This window comes from Dipodomys merriami, unplaced genomic scaffold (assembly GCF_024711535.1).
Source record: "Dipodomys merriami isolate MVZ:Mamm:240054 unplaced genomic scaffold, mDipMer1.0.p SCAF_156, whole genome shotgun sequence".
Taxonomy (NCBI): Eukaryota; Metazoa; Chordata; class Mammalia; order Rodentia; family Heteromyidae; genus Dipodomys; species Dipodomys merriami.
Window position 1 is genome coordinate 2,841,504 of NW_027202893.1, and position 23,263 is coordinate 2,864,766.

At 42.7% G+C, this 23,263-nt stretch overlaps 1 protein-coding gene across 7 annotated transcripts; it reads right to left on the reverse strand.

Moving 5' to 3' along the window:
* Nucleotides 1–160: 160 nt before the first annotated feature.
* On the reverse strand, nucleotides 161–20,569 carry LOC138827518 (tudor and KH domain-containing protein). Of its 7 annotated transcripts, none has more exons than XM_070023113.1 (14): nucleotides 20,407–20,569; nucleotides 10,515–10,663; nucleotides 8,665–8,771; nucleotides 7,474–7,663; nucleotides 6,598–6,737; nucleotides 6,170–6,491; nucleotides 4,421–4,581; nucleotides 4,096–4,268; nucleotides 3,822–3,886; nucleotides 3,248–3,399; nucleotides 2,770–2,871; nucleotides 2,094–2,190; nucleotides 1,579–1,668; nucleotides 161–1,427 (listed from the first exon to the last, which is right to left on the reverse strand). In XM_070023113.1, the coding sequence occupies exons 2-13, from the start codon at nucleotides 10,636–10,638 to the stop codon at nucleotides 1,616–1,618; spliced, it is 1,686 nt and encodes a 561-aa protein (XP_069879214.1). In that variant the 5' UTR covers nucleotides 10,639–10,663; nucleotides 20,407–20,569; the 3' UTR covers nucleotides 161–1,427; nucleotides 1,579–1,615. The 7 variants fall into 7 exon arrangements, with proteins under 7 accessions (XP_069879214.1, XP_069879218.1, XP_069879213.1 ...); XM_070023117.1 differs by lacking the exon at nucleotides 20,407–20,569 and adding an exon at nucleotides 19,962–20,105; XM_070023112.1 differs by lacking the exon at nucleotides 20,407–20,569 and adding an exon at nucleotides 19,916–20,105.
* Nucleotides 20,570–23,263: the final 2,694 nt, after the last annotated feature.

Here is a 23,263-nt window from a genome sequence, read left to right on the forward strand (position 1 = left end):
TTGAACATAAAGAGGCTCAGGGACAGTGCCCAGGCCCTGAGTTCAAGCCCCACAAGTGACCAACTAGATCTACACATTTACACATTTCAATGGAAATTGGAGACAAGTGCCAGTTCTGTTTGGAGAGAAGGTACATGGATCACAAAATGCAAAGAGCATATTCCAGATAGCAAGTACAGGGTTGTATTGGAAGAATGAATGGAATTCACAGGACGGGATATAAACTGACAAGACATGAACTGAATAGATTTTTACCCCATGACCAACAGCAAAAGAATATTTTATAGTAGTAAACTACAGGTAAGACTGAGGCACTAATTTTCCACCAAAGGGGGGGTGAAGTTCGTGCTATCTTTGATAGCAAAGACCCTAAAGGAGGAGGAATTTCCACATAGTAGTATCAGGGAAGATCTCACTAACCCCTTGATATTAAAAAGGGCCTGCATAAGGCATCTTTATTTTTTTCTAGTTTACCCTTCATTGTTCACTTACCATTATCCTCCTACCCACATTACATATATACATACCTTCAATTACCTTCACAGTTCTCATTAGAGACAATACTGTCACAAATGAAAAATTGCTCTTAAGCATTCCTTGAATCCAGGTTTCCAGAATCCGAATCCAGGCTTTTTACAATAGTTTAGGTGGGGTTTTATTTACATAGCCTAACCTTGAGCTGGCTGATTTGGAAGTGACTCTGGGGGAAGAAAGTAAATGTGTATATGGAAAGACACTTGTTTTACTGCCTGTATATATAAGGCAGTTGATAATTCTCACGAGATTTAGGTTTAGGTGGCCAATGAATACTTAGTTTAAATATTTTTGAGATTTTTATTCAGTCCCCCAAATGATTTGAACTTTCAAGGTGTATGTATATACATATATAGACACTTTACTAACACTTTACTAGCAATTTACAGCATCTCCTGAGCTCTTTTTTACTTACATTTTAACTAAAGTTTGTACATGTACACACACACTTGTCTCCAATAACCTATCTGAAATTGTGGCTGGGAGGTGGTATTCTTTCCACGTCCTGCAGCTCAACATTTTTGCTGATTTTTGCCTTTGCTTTTCGACTCAAACACTACTCATAACACTTCCTGTAACAAGAGTCACCTGATAGGGTGAGTCACAGTCTCAAACTCTGGCTGTTTCCCAGCCTTGAAAGACACAGCCCCACAATAATGCACATTATGACTGGCAGAGGGGACCTAGCTTGACTCAGACCCCTGAAAATAACAGCAGCAGGGTGGGGGTTGGGAGTAAAGTATAGGGAGGATGTTTTTGTCTCCCTCTTCCCCACACACTTTCTGGTAGTCCAATGGGAGGAGAAAATGAATTTGGTCCAAGCAAGACTCTGTGTAACAAAGGAAGGACTGCATGGATTTCTATTGGAGATTCCTCTCTCCTGGCACCAAATCCTGCCAAACAGAGGCAAAAAGCTTAAAGAGTCAGTATGAAGCAAGTTAATCAGCAGGAAAGCAGCTGCAGAGGACTACATGAAGGTAGAGTAAAGGGAAGGGGTAATAAAGTTAAGGCTCCCGTTCTTACCCTCATCACTTCCCTACTCACATTGCAAAGTAGATGCTCTCCAGCTGAAGCACGGACTTCAGAGTAAGTAGTCATCTTTAAGGTTATCATCACCAGACATAGAGGCAGCTTCTATTGGGCAGAAATGATATTAGATACTGCCCTCTTTTAGCAGGTACTACCAGTGAAGCCCAGGATTAAACTGGGCTCTTGGTGCTCAATGATCTAAGAACCAAGCTTTAACTTCCCTACTCTGGAGAAACTCAACGGTAACTCCAGCTGGGTGCTGGTGGCTCACGCTCGTAATCCTAGCTACTCAGGAGGCTGAGATCTGAGGATCGAGGTTCAAAGCCAGCCCAGGCAGGAAAGTCCGTGAGACCCTTATCTCCAATTAACCACCAGAAAACTGGAAGTGGCGCTGTGGCTCAAGTAGTAGCACTCATCTTGAGCTGAAGACATCCGGGAAAGTGCCCAGGCCCAGAGTTCAAGATCCATGACTAACAAAAAACAAAACAAAAAAATCCACAGGTATGCTAAATAGGCAACAATGATGGTACCTGATAAGCTGAGGCAGGACAGGGTATGTGGTAGCTCTTCCGGGCTCTCTTTGGTCTCACTAAGCATGCTGGCAAGAGAGACATCTGTTTCTGTGGCCTTAGGGCATAAAAGAGAAAAAGACCATCTTGACTGGTGGGAAAAGAGAGGCCATCCTGTCATTTTGCCTATAGGATCAGATTAAGGCAGTTGACAGGAACAAAAGTATCTCCTTTTGTTGTTTTGGGTTTTTTTCCTTATACCTCTCAATAATCCTCCCTTTATAACTTTTAATGGGCTTCATGTTATTCACACACACACACACACACACACACACACACACACACACACACACACACACACACACACACACACACACACACACACACACACACACACACACACACACACACACACACACACACACACACACACACACACACACACACACACACACACACACACACACACACACACAGAGCACTGTGACCATATTTACCCCCACTCCATCATTCCTTTCCTACTCAATGACTCTGATCAACATTTTCCTAAGCAGTTTGGAAGCTGAAGTAACCTAATAGTTCTAGAGTGGCACAGTTTTTGATTTTCCAGAAGTTAATGTTATGTCTAGAAGGCCTCATTGTGTCTCCATGCCCAAGGTTCTCCTGGAAGCAGCTGTCTAAGTAAGAGTTCACATACCATGTCCTTCAACATGTCCGGGACAGTTCTGTTTTCTTCCATGTCTTCAGGAAGCTCAATTGCATATCCTTTACGAACTAATTCTAGCCCAATATCAAGTTTCTGAGAAATAAAACAAAAAGAATACTGTTCCCATTGTTAGGGAGGACAAATCTGAGTAAATAAGATGGAATAACTCAGATTAAAACTTCAAAGGTTGTCCGGGGCTGGGAAAATGGCTCTGTGGTAGAGCGCTTGCCTTGCATGCCTGAGGCCCTGGGTTCGATTCCTTAGCACCACATAAGCAAAAAGAAAAAGCCGGAAGTGGCACTGTGGCTCAAGTGGTAGAGCGCTAGCCTTGAGCTAAAGAGCTGAGGGACAGCGCCCAGGCCCAGAGTTCAAAGGTTTTTTTGTGCATGTGTGAGATGGTGACTAGGATAAAGGTTTCTGGGAGAGAAATAGGGCATGAAAATGCAGATGATAGATTGAGCAGTGTTACCTTCCCATTGCTGATATCATATAAGTAGATCTTTGGCCAAGTTGAGATCCCAGTCTGGACGTAGCTAGAGATCTTGGCCACCAGGGGCTTCCATTCAGCACAGTAAGTGAGTCTGTCAAATTCATCTAAAGCTTCCTCTTCCCATTGTACACCTGGCAGAAAATTATAAGAGGGTGGAAGTGTCACAGAAGGTGCTGAAAGGGTATGCATATACCCTGGAGGGAAGTTGGAACTATTTCTTTAATTTATTGTCATTATAAAGATTACAGAGGGGTTACAGTTACATAAGTCAGGTAATGAATACATTTCTTTTTGAACAGTGTCACCTCTTCCCATCTCCACCCATAAGTTGAATAGTTCATTTTCAACATAGTGGGAACTATTCATTTTTACTCAGGAAGGTACTTATATACATCTCTGGTGAGTCTGCCTCACTGCCAGGCAAATTTCTGGTTGCTGCTTTTTCATACTAGTAATGAAAAAGCTTTGAGATTCCCAAGACTCAAAAAGGTTGGTAATGTGAGAGCTCCTCACATACCTTATATGAAAGACAAAGTTGACATGACTGATTTACCTGTGGGGGCGATCCGTGCCAGACTACATTCAATTGCTTGAAATGGAAGGCTTAGAAAGTCACTCCTAAATTGAGAGAAACAAATCAGAAGCTCAGGGCAAAGTGGGACTTCTTATACTCTTCTTTTAGACAGAACCAACTGATCCAGTGAGAAGATAATCATCTGCTTTCTGAAAATAGATTTTCTTTTAAATCCCCGTGGTGATGTGAGCTTACTACTCTATATGGTCAGGGCTGAGCCAACAGCTGAGATTCCAGAAGAGTCCACACTGACCTGAGAGCCCTGAGCTCCTTCAGTGGGCAATCTCCATTATCTCCAAAGTCAACAAAGTAGAGGTCTAAATTTCCATTCTCCAACGTGCCAAGGACCCGGGCTCGATACCAGGAATCATTTGCAGATAAAGGTGCAGCTACAATATCTCCTACATGCACAGTCAAGTCTTCAGGCTATACATGGGAGTGAGGAGTTGGGAGGGGGTAGAGTTATGAATGGTAGCTAATAAACAGGGAATACCATAAGGGAGAAAGAACAGTTGCCTCACAAGAAAGAAAACATATTACAATGAAAATGCCCCAGCCCTGTGCTTATGGCAACTCACCAGGCTATTCTCATAATGCTGGGTCATCTCATTGACAAGCTTATCCAATTGCAGGCTACGTGAGCCAATGATTTGGATCCAGAAGTGGTTAGGGTGTTCAGAGGCAGAAACGTAGACTTCTAGGTACTCATCAGCATGGAAACTGAAGTCAGGACTGGGGACTGAACATAGGGATAAGGATGATGACTGTATTAGAACTGTGAATGGTACAAATACTGACTGAGTGGCTGTTAACCATTTAGAAAATGGCTGGAGGAACAACTGGAAGAATGTCCTGAAGAAAGGTACTAAGTTATCCTCAGTACCTTTCTATGTAACTGAGAAACAATGATATACATTCTTTGACATATGCCATGTATTCAGAGAAGTCCTCCATCTGGCAGGTGCATCAAGATCATGAAAAGGTACATGGGCAGTAAGCTGTACATGAATAATTTTGCTTGTTCCAGATTCCATTCTACCGTGGATCCATCATGTGAGCATGGACAACGTCATGAGCATGAGCCTCTGGGGGGCCCTGGTCTTCCCTGTTCATCCCAGCATCTTTGCATAGAGAGAAAGCTCATGGTTTTTTCAGTCTTCTTGAAGTGATGATTTTTTAAAAACAAACCAGACAGGCCATACAAAATTAGGCTAAGAATTTACTTATACAAAAAGCATGTCTGGTGACAGAAGAATAAAACAGACTTTGTTCAGGGTGGCTATGAGTGAGAGAAGGGGAGCATCAATGGAGAGAGTGAATAAGGGTGAATTTTGTCAACGTACATATATATGCATACACCATGAAGCCCGGTGAAATTGTTTTAAGATGAGGAAGAATAAGGGAGAGTAATAAGGAAGATGATGTTGATGGGATACATTGAATACATGTATGGACATGTCAAAATGAAACTTCTCTTATAGAAGTAGTGTACGCTAATGAAAATTTTCTTTTGTCAGATCTGGGGCTTAAACTCTGGGCCTGGGTGCTGTCCCTGAGCTTCTTTTGCTCAAGGCTAGTGCTCTACCACTTTAGCCACTTCCAGCTTTTTTGAACTGTTTATTGGAGAAAAGAGTCTCATGGACTATCCTGCCCAGGCTGACTTCAAACCATGATCCTCAAACCTCAGCCTCCTGAGTAGCTAGGATTACAGGCATGAGCCATTAGTGCCCAGCCAGTAAAAGGTGTGTTTGGGGAAAGAATATACATTTAATTATTTGATGTACCACTCACAGACTAGTTTTCTGTGTCAGCATATTATGATCTCATTTTCCTTCATCATTAGCTGGCTTACATTCACAAAAATTATTGTAGCCAGGCACCAGTGGCTCACCTTGTAATCCTAGCTACTCAGGAGGCTGAGATCTGAGGATCACGGTTCAAAGCCAGCCAAGGCAGGAAAGTCCGTGAGACTCTTATAGCCAATAAATCACCAGAAAACTGGAAGTGGTGTTGTGGCTCAAGTGGCAGAGGCCTAGCCTTGAGCTGAAGAGCTGAGGGACAGCGCCCAGAGTTCAAGCCCCACAACCAGAAAAAAAAAAATCTCTTTCTATATATATATATATACACATACACACACACACATATACATATATATATACATATATATACACACATATATATTGTTTAGTATCAACCTAAGTAGACATTACCAGAAAGGCATGATTTATGATGATAGATTTACATTTTTTATTGATTCCTATTTGAGGTCAGATAAGCTAGTCGTCTTATCTTTTATATGATTAATGGGTTCTCAGTTTGTTACATACTTTCAAACATGGACATCTCTGGACTGGTTTGGGCTCCAGGTTTCTGAAAGCTGTCATCATTAGGTTTTTCCCAGGAACCTTCTTTGGGTCCTACAACAGCCATGTCACCACCTCCTTTGTGGGGAGGAATCTCCAAAGGTGCAGTCTGCCCCATGCTAGAACTGGTGTTTTTCCATGAAGCTGGTTCTCCAGCTCCTCCTGCCTCTGTCATTTCTTCTCTTCTCACACTGATTGGCTGCTTGCGTGGGACTCTGGTTTCTGCAGAATGGGCAATTCTCTTTCGAAGTTCTTCATCCTCTGAAACTTTCTCCAGTATCAAATGCTGTGGAAAATGAAAGAAGGTATAATCTATTCAGTCAGATACTGATCCAGGATCAAGTAAAGGGTTCTTTTCACTCTAAGTATGATTCAGTGCATCAGCTACTTGCCTTAGCTGCTGCCACTTCCTTTTGTGTTCCTGAGATTTTTATAAGTCTTGATAGTAGTAATGTCCCCTCAGATTCTTTGTCACAGGTAATTTTTGCTCCTGAGGCCTTACAGATAGAACGAATCGTCTCACCGCCTCTCCCTATATTGAAGAACACATAAAAATCTGTCCTTTCCTCCTGGCCAATCTTAACTACTAGAAAAATCATAGTCAGTGCTACTTTCCAAATTTAGCAGGATATAAAATGAAGAATGGAAGGATGAGCTACTGGAGTTATTGTTATAGGAAAGAGAATAAAGGACTCTATCCATTTTATTTACTCTTGATGTTTAGCTATGTTAATTTCATGTCATTTCCATTTTCTGGATTCTTAGGCAAGACTATACTTTGCATCTCCAGCTCTTAAGAAAACATGCTGCATGTTGTATTAGAATCCTGTACTGAGGACTCTTCTCTGTCTGAAACAGTACACGGAGTTACTTGGGGAACACTTAACAGGTACTCTTAACGGTATTTTTTTTGTCTTTTCTGTTTTGGTACTAGGGATCTGGGGATCAAACCCAGGATGTTGGACTTGCTAGGCAAGCACTTTACCACTGAGCTACATACCAGCCCTAACAGGTACTCTTTATAGCACTGCTTTGAAAGACCAAGATAGTACAGGCATCAAATTTTTCCTTTATAAATCTATCTATAAGATTCAGATAATAAGTTTTGTTTTTACCACCAATTCTCTACGAAAGTAAAGTACTGGTCTCAATGTCTGTCTTTTTTCCTCAACAAGGTCAAAGAGGGTAGATCAGGAAAACCCCTGGGAAGGTGTGAAAGGCAAAAGTAAAGAAAAAAGGAAATAGCAGAGTAAGCTGTCCAGTGGTACCTATGATTCTGCCCACGGATCTCTGGGGAACTGAGAGCTGCTCAGACACAGGGGTATTCTCTGTCAGGATCTGATGGATGGCTGCTTTGGCCTTGCACACCTGAACAGGAAAACCACTGATAAGCAGCACTCGCTCATCGCCTACATCCTCTGTGTCCACATCAATCCGAGCACCTGTCTGTTTCCGCAACTGCAGAGAAAAAGGAGATGTAGCAGTACACTTTGAAAGAGCTCCAATTAGGGCCCAGCTAAGGATACTCTAAATTAAATCCTGGAGATACATGGAGTTAAGCAAAAGTACCAGCTAAGTACAAACACTATAAGCAATCCTCATTTACTTGTACTTATGGAAGGAAATCAGTAACAAGAATAATTCCAAATAGCAGTTAATTTAAAACCATTTATTTCTCTTTGTGTTTATGTCCCTTTCTTTCCTGATTTTATATAGATTAGATAATCACAATTTTCTCTCTTTTTTTTTTTTTTGACAGTCCTGGGCTTGAACTCAGAGCCCTGAGCTTTTTTGCTCAAAGCTAGAGCTCTACCACATAAGCCTAAGCTCCATTTCCAGGTTTTGGTGGTTAACTGGAGATAAAAGTCTCATTCTCTGCTTCTATTGGGGGTTGGGGGGGGAACATGGGGAGAGGGCATGGTGGCTTCAAACTGTGATCCTCAGATCTCAGACTCCTGAGTAGCTAAAATGACAGGCATGAGCCACAGGTGCCCATCTCATTCCTCATTCATGTGTGCGTGTGTGCGTGCGTGCGTGCATGCGTGTGTGTGTGTGTTTTGCTAGGAAGTGAACCTGGGGCCTCATAGGTATTAAGTTAAGAATTCTACCACTGAACTACATCTTCAACCAAAAGATTTTGTTTTGTTGAAGAATAGAAAATAGTTTTTTAAAAAGCAATAATTCTGTATTTATTGCCAATTAATAAGTTAATTAATTCTATAATAGAAAAAAATTCAAGCTATACTAAGCTGAGAATCATCTAATCTAGTCATTAATTCTCTAAAAAGTATTCATCTTTGGAAAGTAAATAGTGTAGCTAGATAAAAAGCTTTTTTTTTTCATTTAAAAATATAAACAGCTTGGGGGGGGTCTTTCTTGATATAGGGTCGGAGGAAGGGAACAAGAAATCAAACAGAATCAAGGCCTGGGAAAAGCCACTTGCTTGTTCCCACACTTACTTGTTTAATGTTGGCTCCTTGCCGTCCAATAATGAGCTTCACAGCCTCCTGGGGAACCCGCATCTCTATCTCAATGTCATCCTCTCCAACAAACGTCAGCCGTTCTTCTGCACAGATCAGAGCTTACTGGATTGGACTTAAATACACCCCAAAATACTATTATCCCTTCCTTGAATGTAAGAGACACTGATCCAAGATATAAAATGTGGATCTAACCACAGTGAGAAAGAAAAGGAATAGCTAAGTGGAAATTAAGAGATCCTCAAAAACTAGAGTTGAGGGTGAGGGTATAGTTCAGTGATGAGTGTAGTACATACTTAATATGCATAAGGCCAAGTTTAAGCCCCAGTACACATACACACTCACAAACAGGGCATTTTCTCTAAGATACTAAAATGGGAAATGTAGATTATGGAAAGAGGAGGCTCTTGGTTCTGAGCAAACTACTTTTCCCAAAACATGATTCTTGGATAAGAATGAAGGCCACAAGTTGCTTTAAATATCTATAGTCACAAAAATTCTGAATTTTTTTTTTTTTGGAGTCCAGTCGTGGGGCCTGAACTCTGGGCCCTTCAGCTCAAGGCTAGCGCTCTACCACTTGAGCCACAACACCACTTCCAGCTTTTTACTTTTTGCTTATGTGGTGCTGAGGAATCGAACCCAGGGCCTCAGGCATGCAAGGCAAGCGCTCTACCACTAAGCCACCTTCCCAGCCCCCTGAATTATTTTTGTTTTTGGCAGTTCTAGGGTTTGAATTCAGGGCCTTTCTAGGCAGGTGTTCTACTATTTGAGTCACACCTCTAGGCCATTTTTGCTTTAGCAATCCTAGGTGATTTGCCTAGGATTGGCATCAAACTGTGATCTTCCAAGTTATGGGCTCCTGTGTAGCTGGAACCACAGATGTGCTGCCATACCCAGCTAATTGGACTGAGAGGGGGGTCTTGCTAACTGTTTTGTCCAGTAGAAGTTCAAACATGATCCTTTGGATCTCTAACCCCTGAGAATCTGAGATTACAAGTGTACTGCACCTAGCTTTTTTTTTTTTTTTTTGTCGGTCGTGGGGCTTGAACTATGGGCCTGGGCGCTGTCCCTCAGCTCTTCAGCTCAAGGCAAGCGCTCTACCACTTCAGCTACAGCGCCACTTCCGGTTTTCTGGTGGTTTATTGGAGATAGGAGTCTCACGGTCTCTCCTGCCTGGGCTGGCTTTGAACCGCGATCCTCAGATCTCAGCCTCCTGAGTAGCTAGGATTACAGGCGTGAGCCACCAGCACCCGGCTGCACCTAGCTTTCTTGAATGACTTTTACATTAATCATTTCTCTAAGTTCTATTCTCTAGCCTGTAGGATACTACTCATTTGTTTAGTTAGGTACTGGTACTGGGTCTTGAACTCAGGGTCTCTTGCTCAGCTTTCTTGCTCATGGGCTGGTGCTCTACCACTTGAGTCCAAAATCTCCAGTCCAAAATTTTCCTGGTTAGAGATGGGAATCTCATAGATTTTTCTGCCCAGGCTGTATTTGAACTTTGGTCTTTGAGGTCACAGCTTCCTGAATAGCTAGGATTACATACAGGGTGAGCCATCAACATGTGGCTGGGATAGTGACTTCTGACAACTAGAGAGAAGCATATAAATAAGAGTATAACAGACCAATGGGATTATACAACTTGATCATTTCATAGGTTAGCTACACAGAATACAAAGAAGAAATATTTTTAGTATGATTCCTTACCGAAAGCCAATTTTATCTCAGACACATTACTGGTCTGGCAAGGAAAAAACTTTTATTTTAATTGACAAGGCAGAAACATGATCTAAATATTTTTAGGTACAATGATGAAGAGATTCACATACCTCTGCTTTCTCTATACCTACGGTATAGGATATAGGCAACTGCTGCACTGGCTGGGATGCCGAGGCCCAGAGCTATCTTCTGAATAGTGGACAAGCTTGTCCAAGAAGTCTGCTCAGTGGACATTTTCAGCTATACACTGACTGACATCCTGAAAGAAGCAAACCAAGGAAATGTTGGCATTTTCAACCAACACTTGTCTGGCTGGCAGAGAGGCATGAGAACACACTGTTACTGAAAAGAACACAAGTGCTGATTTTCCCATTTAAGAACTTCAGCAAACTCAAAAATCTGTTTCATGGAAAAAAATGTCTCATTGTATTTTAAACATGTTAAAGGAAACATGCACATAAAATGAAATAGAAAACTTTACTTTTTTTTTTTCTCAAGGAGATCTATGCATTGATCAGTTTTTTGTTTTGTTTTTGTTTTTGGCCAGTCCTGTGGTTTAGACTCAGTGCCTGGGAAATGTCCTGAGCTTCTTTTGCTCAAGGCTAGCAGCACTCTACCACTTGAGCCACAGTGCCACTTCTGGCCTTTTCTATTTATGTAGTACCAAGGAATCGAACTGGGTTTCATGCAAGCTAGGTAAGCACTCTACCACTAAGCCACATTCCCAGCCCACTGATCAGTTTTAAAAGCCAAAGGAGCAGTGGCCACAACCATAATCCAACTTAACTAGAAAAAAAAAAAAAGTATAGCTGGAGGTTTGGTTTCAATGGTACACTGTCAGCTTTGTAAGCTATGTGTGCCCAAGTGTACACATACTCTTAGATTTTATATCAAATGATTTAAAATTCCTTATCTATGCCTCTGGATATTCTCAGAAGCTGTTGTTTCTGCAAGGACTGCCTTTTCTAGGCCTGATAAAGACCATCTTACTTATCTTGCATGGTGATATAGCCTTCATTTACTGTCTCTCCCGATTTCTATTTATAGCTCAGCCAATAGTGAAATAGGATTCTACCTTGCTCCTTTACTAGAATTAACTTGCCAGACAATCAACCTAGAGAACATGCATGAGGACTTATTTTACTCTGCAGCAGCCAGAAGGCAATTATTCTTGCCACAAAAATATTTCCTTGGGCCGGGCGCTGGTGGCTCACGCCTGTAATCCTAGCTACTCAGGAGGCTGAGATCTGAGGATCGCGGTTCAAAGCCAGCCCGGGCAGGAGAGACCATGAGACTCCTATCTCCAATAAACCACCAGAAAACCGGAAGTGGCGCTGTAGCTCAAGTGGTAGAGCACTCGCCTTGAGCTGAAGAGCTGAGGGACAGCGCCCAGGCCTGGAGTTCAAGCCCCATGACCGACAAAAAAAAAAAAAAAATATTTCCTTGGGCTGGGTGCTGGTGGCTCATGTCTGTAATCCTAGCTATTCAGAAGGCTGAAATCTGAGGACTGCAGTTTGAAGCCGGCGGGAACAAGAAAGTCAAAGACTCTTAACCACGATTAACTACCCCCACCCCGAAAAAAGCCAGAAGTGAAGCTGTGGCTCAAGTGGCAGAGCACTAAAACTTGAGCAATAAAGCTTAAGGACAGTGTCCAGGCCTTGAGGTCAAGCTGCAGAAAAGACGCAGAGAGATAGACAGAGCGAGAGAGCAAGCGATCGAGTATGTGAGAGAGAGAGACAGAGACAGAGACAGAGGCAGAGACAGAGAGACAGAGAGAGAGAGAGAGAGAGACAGACAGACAGACAGACAGACAGACAGACACAGACAGACAGACACACACATACCAATAATAATAAAATAAAAATAAAAATCCTTGGTTTCTGTGTCCTCTTTCTCTTCCATTCTCTTCCTGTTTCTCTGGCAAATACTTCTCCATTTGGGGCTTGTCAACCTATGCTTTCTAGCCATTGCTAATGTGACTGCTTTCTTTAGGAAATTTCATCAACACCTGAAGCTTCAATTATTGACTGCACGCTAATGACTCCAACCACATAGTACCTGGTCAGAAGCACAAACATCTTAGCTGGGCACCAGTGGCTTGTGCCTGTAATCCTAACTACTCAGGAGACTGAAATATCAGAATCATAATAGGAAGCCAGTCCAGCACAAAAGACCATGAGATTCTTATCTTCAATCAGCCACCAAAAAGTCAGACCTGGAGTTGTGGCTCAAATGGGAGAAAGCCAGCCTAGAGCGAAAAAGTTAAGCGAAAGAACCCAGGTTCTGAGTTCAAGCCCCAGTAAGAGCATGCATCAATCTATCAATCAATAAGCACAAACCTTTTATTTAGAACATTGCAATGGCCTTACTAACATGTATTAAAATCTGACACTATACCTTCATTTTGCTGCCAAGAAAATCTTAACGAAATATTTCCTTCCTTGTAACTCCACATACATTCAAACTCCCTTGACAATTATTTCACATCTTTCTTCTCCAACCTTAAAAAGCTTCTTTTTTTTTTTTTTTTTTCGGGTCCAGTGATGGGTCTGAACTCTGGGTCTGGGCGCTGTCCCTCAGCTCTTCACCTCAAGGCTGGCACTTTACCACTTGAGCCACAGTGCCACTTCTGGCTTTTTTTCTGCTTATGTGGTGCTGAGGAATCGAACCCAGGGCCTCATGCATGCAAGGCAAGCGCTCTACCACTGAGCCACCTTCCCAGCCCCAAACGGTTTCTTAAATTCCTTAAATGTTCTTGCTTCCTACTTCATTAAGGAAGCAGAGCCTTCAAAGAAAGTATCCACAAACACCCATTCATTCACCTTTCTCTATCTGATCTTTTCTCCTGTAACAATAAATTATCTTTATTCCTTGTACTGAAGTCTTTTTTTTTGTCAGTCATGGGGCTTGAACTCTGGGCTTAGGCGCTGTCCCTCAGCTCTTCAGCTCAAGGCTAGCACTCTACCACTTGAGCCACAGCACCACTTCTGGCTTTTTTTGTTTATGCGGTGCTGAGGAATTGGACCCAGGGCCTCATCAATGAGAGGCAAGCACTCTACCACTGAGCCACCTTCCCAGGCCCATACTGAAGTCTTTCATAAAAATGTCCTCCAAAGCTGGGTACTCGTAGCTCATGCCTATAATCCTAGCTACTCAGGAGGGTTGCGGTTCAAAGCCAGCCCAGGCAGGAAAGTCTGTGAGACTCATCTCCAATAAACCACCAGAAAACAGGAAGTGACACTTCCTGTTTAGTGGTATAGCATTAGCCTTAGCTGAAGAGCTGAGGGACAGCGGCCAGGCCCAGAGTTCAAGCCCCACGACAAAGGAAAAAAAAAGTTCTCCAAGTTCTTCTTTTGGTGTTGTTAATGCTTTCCTCTCCCCTGGGTTTCCCATCAGTAAGTATTCTCTCTTCTTAAAGAAAGCCTGTCTTCATTCTACTTGCTCCTCTTAACTACCTCCCATGTTTTCCTTTCCTTTTACATGAAGAACTAAGAGTGTTAATACTTAGGTATTGTTAAATTCAAAGATTAGGTCTCATCTTGTCTGATTTTGCCACAGGATCTAGAATAGTGGGTGTTACTCTTTTCAAAAACACCTTCTGTTTTGGGGCTCAGAAGGTGGCTCAGTGGTAGAGTGCTTGCCTTGCATGCATGAGGCCCTGGGTTTGATTCCTCAGCACCATATAAGCAAAAAGAAAAAAGCCGAAAGTGGCGCTGTGGCTCAAGTGGTAGAGCGCTAGCCTTGAGCTAAAGAGCTGAGGGACAGCGCCCAGGCCCAGAGTTCAGGCCCCACGACCAGACCCCTCCCCCAAAAAACAAAACAAAACAAAACAAAACACCTCTTGGGCTTCTAAAACAGCACATCCTCCTCACTTTTCTCCTCTTCTGGCTAATCTATCAAGACTCAATCTCTAGTTCTTTCTCATTTGTTAAACCTTGTCACACCAGATGTCCCAAGGAGTTGTTCTTTCCTCTCTTCTATTATACTAAAATATCATCTATATGTTGTTACAGTTAGGACTTCCTCCTAAACTTTAAATTTGTAAAATCAACTGCATACATAATATGTCCAGACAAGTGGATTCCTTTTTTTGTTATTGTTGTTGTTGGTTGTGGGACTTGAACTCAGGGCTTGGGCATTGTCTCTGAGCCTCTTTGTGCTCAAGGCTAGTGCTCTACCACTTGAGCCGCGGCACCACTTCATTTTTTTGAGTGGTTAATTGGAGATAAAGTCTTATGGGGCCAGGCACCAGTGGCTTGCTCCTGTAACCCTAGCTATACAAGAGGCTGAGATCTGAGGATCACAGTTTAAAGCCAGCCTGGGAAGGAAAGCCCATGAGACTCTTATCTCCAATAACCCACTCAAAAAACTGAAGTGGCGCTGTGGTTCAAGTGGTAGAGCGATAGCCTTGAGCTGAAGAGCTGAGGGATAAAGCCTAGACCGAGTTCAAGCCCCACAACTGACCATTAAAAAAAAAAAAGCCTTATGGGGACTTTTCTACCACTATCTTCAGATCTCAGCCTCCTGAGTAGCTGGGATTATAGTAGTGAACCACTGGTGGCCAGCTACAAATCTATTATTTATTTGTCAGTTGTAGGGCTTGAACTCCGGGCCTGGGCACTGTCCCTTAGCTCTTCAGCTCAAGGCTAGCATTCTACTACTTGAGCCACAGTGCCACTTCCAGTCTTTTCTGTTTACATGGTGCTGAGGAATCAAACCCAGGGCCTCATGTATGTCAGGCAAGCACTCTACCACTGAACCACCTTCCCAGCCCCTACAAATCTATTTTTTAAAGACAGTAGGGTTTTTGTAGTTGTTTTTTTTTCTAGTACCAAAGCTTGAACATAGGGTCTTGTGCTTTTGACTGGCCTTTTCACTCATGTCTGGTGATCTAACACTTGAACCCTATCTCCAAATCAATTTTGTTGTTGTTGTTGTTGCTGCTGGCTAATTGGAGACAGAATCTCTAAAACTTTTCTGTCAGGGCTGCCTTTGAAGGGCAATCCTCATTGCTCAGCCTTCTTAATAGCTAGGATTACAGGGAGATCTCCTGTCACTTGACTCTAGACAATATCTTTAAACAAAATTACCCTCTTGAGAGACTCCTGGCTTGAAAGGGGGGGGGGGAATCCCTCTTTGTTGAGGAGTGTTTTCAAGTGTCTTGTCTATTACAGACCATTAGTTATCCAATATCCAATATATTATTGTGCTCTACTACTTGAGAAAGGCCTACAGCTCTGCTTTTTGCAGGTTATTTTGGAGATGAAATATCCCAGATTTTTCTGCTCAGCCTGCCTTTGAACCATATTTCTTTGTGTCTCAGACTCTTGAGCAGCTATATTAAAAGTATGAACCACTGATGTACTGCTCTGTACATCACTTTTAGAGACTCAGCATCAACATGAAGGAATACTGTTCTCTTCCCATCCTTTCAGGGGTTGTACTGGGAATTGAACCTAGAGCCTCATGGATCCTAGGAAACTATTACTGAACTACACTTTTTGATATTGTTTTGAGTCCTGATAAGTTTTCCAGGCTTTTAGCTGGGATTACAGGAGTATACTACCACATCTAGCTTTCCCCCACTTTTTTTTTGGGTCCGGTCGTGGGGCCTGAACTCTGGGCCTGAGCGCTGTCCCTCAGCTCTTCAGCTCAAGGCTAGCACTCTACCACTTGAGCCACAGCGCCACTTCTGGCTTTTTTTTTCTGCTTATGTGGTGCTGAGGAATCGAACCCAGGGCCTCATGCATGCAAGGCAAGCACTCTACCACTGAGCCACCTTCCCAGCCCGCTTTCCCCCATTTTTAAGGGAAAGATGGAAGGACTGAGTTTAATGTATGGTATTTATTTTCATTTATGAAATTTATTCCTCAAATCACTGAATAAAACTGTTTTCTTGTTTTTTTTTTTTTTTTTTTTTTGTCGGTCGTGGGGCTTGAACTCTGGGCCTGGGCGCTGTCCCTCAGCTCTTCAGCTGAAGGCTGAGTGCTCTGCCACTTGAGCTACAGCGCCACTTCCGGTTTTCTGGTGGTTTATTGGAGATAGGAGTCTCACGGTCTCTCCTGCCTGGGCTGGCCTCCTGAGTAGCTAGGATTACAGGTGTGAGCCACCAGAGCCCGGTCGTTTTCTTGTTTTTTAAAGAGCCAGCAAGGAAAACCTTATATGACTCTTTGTATTATAACATAAATACCTTTAACATACCTGTGGTAACATAATTGCTTTCAGAAAGAAAGGTTTCTGAATAAATAATTTGTAAATATATGACTCCCAAATTGATATTTTCCTACACTAAGAAACAGTTTACTCTGGATGTCTACAAAAGGTTTTACTTAAAAAAAAAATCTAGTTACTGCATAGATTTTCTCATGGTCTCTAAACATCTTCATTATTAATGTGTTTCAGTTAAATACTTCTGGCTTATTATGGGCTGAGCATGCTAGGAAAAAAGGAGGAATAATTCCTATTCTGAGCCTCACAACAGTGGCTCATGCCTGTAATCCTGGCAACTCAGGAGACCGAAATCTGAGGATTGAAGTTTGGAGCCAGCATGGGCAGACAAATCCATGAGACTTATCTCTAACTAGTAAAAAGCTGGAAGTGGAGGTGCAGCCCAAGTGGTTATGTGCCAGACATGAGTTAAAAAAACTGGGCCAGAGTTTAAGTTTCTGAATTAAACTCCCCCCCCCCTCCCCGCCCCACCAAAAATAAAAATCTTGTTCTGAAACAGTTTGGTGAGAGATAACACTAAAACAACTAATTAGACAGCAAAACAAATTAAAAAAAATCTTGGCCAATTCAATATCAGGAAAGAACTAGAAGTTAAATAGATTTCTTAGAAAGGACATAGTTGAAAAAGTACTACTCACTCTCTGCCAAATTACTCAAACCAATAACTGTAAAGTATCAAATGTGAGACTGGCTCTACGCACACAGGTTAAGTAAGATTTAGCTTGTCTGGTAGGAGAAATCTTGATAGGCAGATGCCTATAGGTGGTTCTGGGAAACCTAAATAAACGTGCTCTCTCATTTAACATGATCTTGCTAGCCATACTTCTTGGTTTATGCAAAAGTTTTAGAACTGAGAGAGACCATAGAGAGTATTCTGTTCCCCTTGTTACAAATGGAGAAATGAAGGCTGAAGGATATGAAAGAATTTCTCCACATCACAGAGTGCAAGGAAAATAATTCTGTTTTGAAGGCCACTCATAATCACATCTCTGTAGGGAAGCCCAAAACACTTTTTTTTGTTTTCCAATCCATAGTATTTATTTATTTATAAGAGAAACTATTCATTAGCCCACATATTCATATTTCATAGTTCAGGAACACAGGTCAACCCAAAGAAATTCTTTACATTCCAAACTCACTTTGCACTCTGAAAGATACCTGCCTTCCTCATCTCCTCAAAATCCTTCATGGAATCATAATTTCTGTAGAAATCTGCATATGTCTTCTTTCCTGGTTCAGCCACACCAAACTTATAGAGAGCTGAGATCCCCAGAGATACAATGAATATGAACCCATGCTTGGCCAGAAGATCCAGCATCTAAGGCGTTGCCAGTGTACCGGAAGCCATGGTAGCAACTGGACACCAATGTCCTTCCCCGTGGCAGACAAAATGGACTCAACACACAAAAAAATTTTTTTTTTCAGTTCTGAAACTATGAGAATCAAATCCAGGGATTGCTAATGTTTTTCTTTTTTTTTTTTCTTTTTTTGGGTCAGTCATGGGGCCTGAACTCTGAGCCTGGGCACCGTCCCTCAGCTCTTCAGTTCAAGGCGAGCACCCTACCACTTGAGCAACAGCACCACTTGTGGCTTTTTTCTGCTTATGTGGTGCTGAGGAATCAAACCCAGGGCCTCATGCATGCAAAGCAAGCACTCTACCACTGAGCCACCTTCCCAGCCCTATGTTTTTCTGATTTTGTAGTTAAACTCTCTGAAGCCTGACTTACTGTAGATTAGGATACTTCCACAGTATCCCAAACACACATCATGCTTATCATTCTTTTTTGAAAGTAGTACTGGGATTTGAACTCAGTGCTTTTGAGCTTGCTAGGTAGGCAGTCTAGTGCCTAAGCAATGTCTCCAAACCCTTGTTCCTCTGGTTATTTTTGTTGATAGGGCCTACAGTTAATGAACTGTAATACTCTTTTTTTTTTTTGGGGGGGGGGGTCCAGTCGTGGGGCCTGAACTCTGGGCCTGGGTGCTGTCCCTCAGCTCTTCAGCTCAAGGCTAGAGCTCTATCATTTGAGCCACAGTGCCACTCCCGGCTTTTTTCTTTTTTGCTTATGTGGTGCTGAGGAATTGAACCCAAGACCTCATGCATGCAAGGCAAGCGCTCTACCACCGAGCCACCTTCCCAGCCCCTGAACTGTAACACTCTTATTTTACACTTCCATAGCTGGAATAATAGATGCATTCCACACACCAAACTTTTTCTATTGAGATAAGATCTTACAAACTTTTTTTTTTTTTTAACCAAGGCTGATTTCAAATCTTGATCCTTCTACTCTGGACCACATCTGTAGTTCTTGATATATTGTGGGGAGAATGAATTGAAAGCTAATGCCTCTTCAGATATTACAAATTATCTTGTGCTGAGTTCCCAGCCGATGTCCAAAGGGATGAGTTAATGAAGTCAAATCAGACAAAACTTACCACAATAATAACTGTCTTAAGGATCAAGGACTACAGGGAGGAAACACATACACACACATACACCCCCAAAACCTTCTTGACACACTATTCTGACCACTGCAACCCCCCCCCTATATTTAGAGATAACTAAAGAAAAAGCTGAGTGGGGGGGGTGGGTGGGAAGGAGGTGGATAAAAAGGCAAACTAGTTAGCCCTGTGCACAAAAACTCAGGGACAGCGCCTAGGCCTTGAACTCAAGAAGCCCGGCACCAAAACAAAAACAAAAACAAACACAAAACAGCAAATTAATAAAAGAATGGTGCCTCCGTCTCTAAAGGAACCAGCCGAAGGGGCAAACCCTCCCGTAGCAGACTCCACAACGAACTAGCCCTGGTACCAGAGTACGTCCTTTGGATTTGGGTAAAGCGGCCCGCCAGCGCGCCTCCCCGGCTCCTGGGCCCCACACCCTCAGCAGGCCGCCTGGCATTCCTCAAACCCGCATTTCTGCAGCCCGGTTACCACGACTGCCCACAGCCCGGCCTCTCCCCACCCCCAAACCCCGCCCTGGAACCCCACCGTTAGCGCTCCTCGAGAGTCAACTGTCTTGCTCTCCGCTTCGCACCTCAACCCAGCCGCCGCCGCCGCCGCCGCCGACTCCTCCTCCCACACGCACCACAAATCGAGCTCCGCCCGCCGCGCCTCAGCCACCACTGTCCCGCCTCCAAAGCGCGTCCGCACTAATCAACGTCTGGTTTGTAGTCAACCAATCGTCTCCCCCTACCCCAACCAATCATTCTGCGAGTTATCGTGAGTGACATAGTTACTGAGCGCTAAAATCCAATTACCCGCAAGAAATCCAAGACCGGCCCACCTCATCAGCCAGTAAGATCCGGGAAAAGTAGTTGTTGAGCTCGCACCTGCTGAGAATTAACTAGCCAATTAGAAGCTCCAACAGAGTCTTCTGGGTCCGCCTCTAAGCCAATCACAGAGGAGGCTTGTGCCTCCTTCTTCATGAGGTGAAGAATCGGCGCTCGCGAGGCCGGGACCCAGGTGTGAGGGGTTGACTCACGTGTGTCACGCTTCCCAGACAATTAGCGGCTTTGTACCGAGCCGATACCATTCCGCTGGGGTAACGGGTTCAGGACAGTGGTACACTCCACCACTTGCTTTTCTTGCGAACTTTTGCCTCGACCTGTCCCCTAAATTCCCCCGGAGAGACGTGGGAACACTTAAAAACTTTTTTTTTTTTTTTGAAAACACGAAATAGATTTCTGGACAGCAGGAGACGCAAGGGGGAGGCGCCGCACAGCCCAGCAGAGCGAGGACCCGCGCTGGCTTTCCCCGGCCGAGGCGTGAACACACCATGTGGATGGACCGAGCGGTGGCGGGAGCGGCGGAGACTGGACCTGGGTAAGGGACCTGTGGGCGCAGCGGCGCGGGGCCCGCCCCGCTGGGGGTGGTGGTGGAGGGCCCGGGCCCGGGGGCGCTCCCGGGGGCGGTGTCCTCAGGGGTGGGTTTCTGCCAGACAGCGGTTTGCTTTGGCAGGTTGAATTCCAGCCGCCGTTAAGAACGGTTAGGAGCCTCGCCAGCAGGCCCCTGCGCCCCCATCCCCACACCGGAGACTCAACCGTGGGGACCCGGGGCCGGATCTACCCTAAGCATGCTAATGAATACCAGATTATAATTCTGATTAATGAGGAAGGTGCCTTTGCGTTCAGTTTTCCCCATTTCTGTTGTGATTATTATTATTATTATTATTATTATTTTATTTTTTAGAGAAAGGATTTTGCTGTGTTGACCAGGCTGGCCTCCAACTCATGAGGAAGGTGCCTTTGCGCTTCAGTTTTCCCCATTTCTGTTGTGATTATTATTATTATTATTATTTTATTTTTTAGAGAAAGGATTTTGCTGTGTTGACCAGGCTGGCCTCCAACTCTTGAGCTCAAAACGATCCTCTTTGCCTCAATATCCCGAGTAGCTGCAACTACAGACACATTCTATTTAAAAAATATGTATGTGTTTTGTGTAAGGAATACATGCATATTTTTAGCAAATTCAAAAGGAAAAAAATATAGAAAATGTCTCTCATCTTTCCTTCAGAGGCAATCAATATTTCCAGTTTCTTGCGAAATTTTTTACAAAATAATCCATAACTCACATGCATAAACATATTTTTACCCAGTTAATGTAATCTGGAAGCCTTCCCATTAACAGCTCATATGTATCTGTCTCACAGTATGACTGATTGATATATAAAATACACTTAAGTCCTTTAGAATTATATACATATGAGCACAATTCATTTATGCCCCTGTGTATCTGCATGATAATTACTTAGGAATGCAAAAACTAGGTTTAAAAAGAGCATATTTTCCATTTATTAGATACAGTTCTGTAAATTCTCTCCCTCCTACAAAGAATTTTCTAATTTTCATTCCACCAGCAATATTTGAAAAGGAGTTTGCTTAGTATTGCCAATTTGCTTTCCATGGAGGTTTTAACAGTTGTTTTTTTTTTCCCACCAGCCATGGATAAAAAGGACCTGTTTGATAGCACACTTACACAATATGTTATCCCCTCTTGATTTTTAATAATCTGATAGTGTAATTGGCTTCTCATTGAATTCTAATTCATTCTCTCTCTCTTTCTCTCTCTCTCTCTGCAGTAGAAAAAAAATTCATTGCCTTTGTATGCTAGGCATGTGCTCTACCATTTGAGTCCTGCCCCCAGCACTTTTTGTTCTGATTATTTTTGAGATAGCTCCCTCTTCAATCCTCCCATATTTCCTGTCATCGCAGAATAATAGATGTGCAATACCTTGCTCAGATTTTTTCTGTTGAGATTTGATGTCTTAGACTTTTTTTGGGGGAGGGGGGAGAGGAGGCCTGGGTCGGTTTAGAACAACAATCATGCTAATCTTAGCCTCACATGTATTTGGCACAGGCACATGCCACAGCCCCAGCAATTGATGGAAAAAGCTAGGATTATAGACATAAACAAGTGGCATCCAGCCTTGGATATTGAATCTTTCCTTTATATTCTCTCTTTGTGTATAAATTTAAAATACCTCTTTCCCCAGTATGTTCAATGTCTTTTTATTAATGGTGTTTTTTTTTTCTGTGTAACATCTTGATAACATTATGTTGATAACTTTTGGGGTTTTTCTATCATATTCAGAAAATCTCCCATTACTAAAGAATACTTTTGAAATTGCTGTAATCCTATTTACTCAGGAGGCTGAGATCTGAAGGATGATGGTTTGAAGCTAGCCTGGTCAGAAAAGTTTGCTAAATTCCATCTCCAAAATAACCAGCAAGACTCAGTGGTAGAGTACTAGCCAAGTAAACATGAGGACTTTGCCCTGGTACTAGCAAACAAACATGTTGTCTTCCTTCAGTACTTGTATAGTGTTCTTCTTTTGGTATATTCGATTAATTGAGGACTTATTTTTATATAAAATTAAAAGATAGAGATCCAGCTTTTTTTTTTATTCAACGCTTCTTACTGAATAACTCATTTTCTCCATTACTTTTGAGTATTACCTTTTTTTTTTGGTTGGTTTTGGGGCTTGAACTTTGGGCCTAGGTACTGTCCCTCAGCTCTTCAGCTCAAGACTAGTGCTCTAACACTTGAGCCACAGCATCACTTCCTGTTTTCTGGCAGTTAATTGGAGATAACAGTCTCATGGACTTTCCTGCTGAGACTGGCTTTGAACCGGGATCCTTAGATCTCAGCCTGTTGAGTAGCAAGGATTACAGGCATGAGCCACTGGCACCCTGCTGATAACCATTCTTTTTCTAACTTCAAATACTATAAACTAGTATTTATAGTTTCTTTTTTGGTGTGAACAGATGTATAGGCTTAGGTACGCACATATTCTCTTTTTTATTTAATTATTTTTCATTTTACTTTATTGCTGTTTTAGAGGTGATATGCAGCAGGGTTACCTTTACATACATCTGGGAATAAGTGTATTTCCTTTCACATAGTGTCATCTGTTCCCTCATTCTCTCCCATTCCCTCCCTCCCATCTCCACCCATGAGTTGCATAGTTTACTTTCATCAATGTCCACTGCAGCCACTGTGCTCCACTGCTGCACTTTTTCAGCCTTTTTTCTCCGATTCTGTGCCCTCCCTCCTTACCTTCCCACAGATGTGGATGTGAATACACTGTATATAAAGTAAAGAATACAGAGTCAACAACAAAAACAACAAACAA

Bases quoted from the DNA above. Each gene is read 5' to 3' on its own strand.
- LOC138827518 (XM_070023113.1), bottom strand. From the start codon at position 10,638: ATGTCCACTGAGCAGACTTCTTGGACAAGCTTGTCCACTATTCAGAAG. The intron at 8,772-10,514 runs GTATGTGAATCT...TGATCTGTGCAG, and splicing joins TAGGTATAGAGAAAGCAGAG to AAGAACGGCTGACGTTTGTT. The intron at 7,664-8,664 runs GTAAGTGTGGGA...TTTTCTCTGCAG, and splicing joins AAGGAGCCAACATTAAACAA to TTGCGGAAACAGACAGGTGC.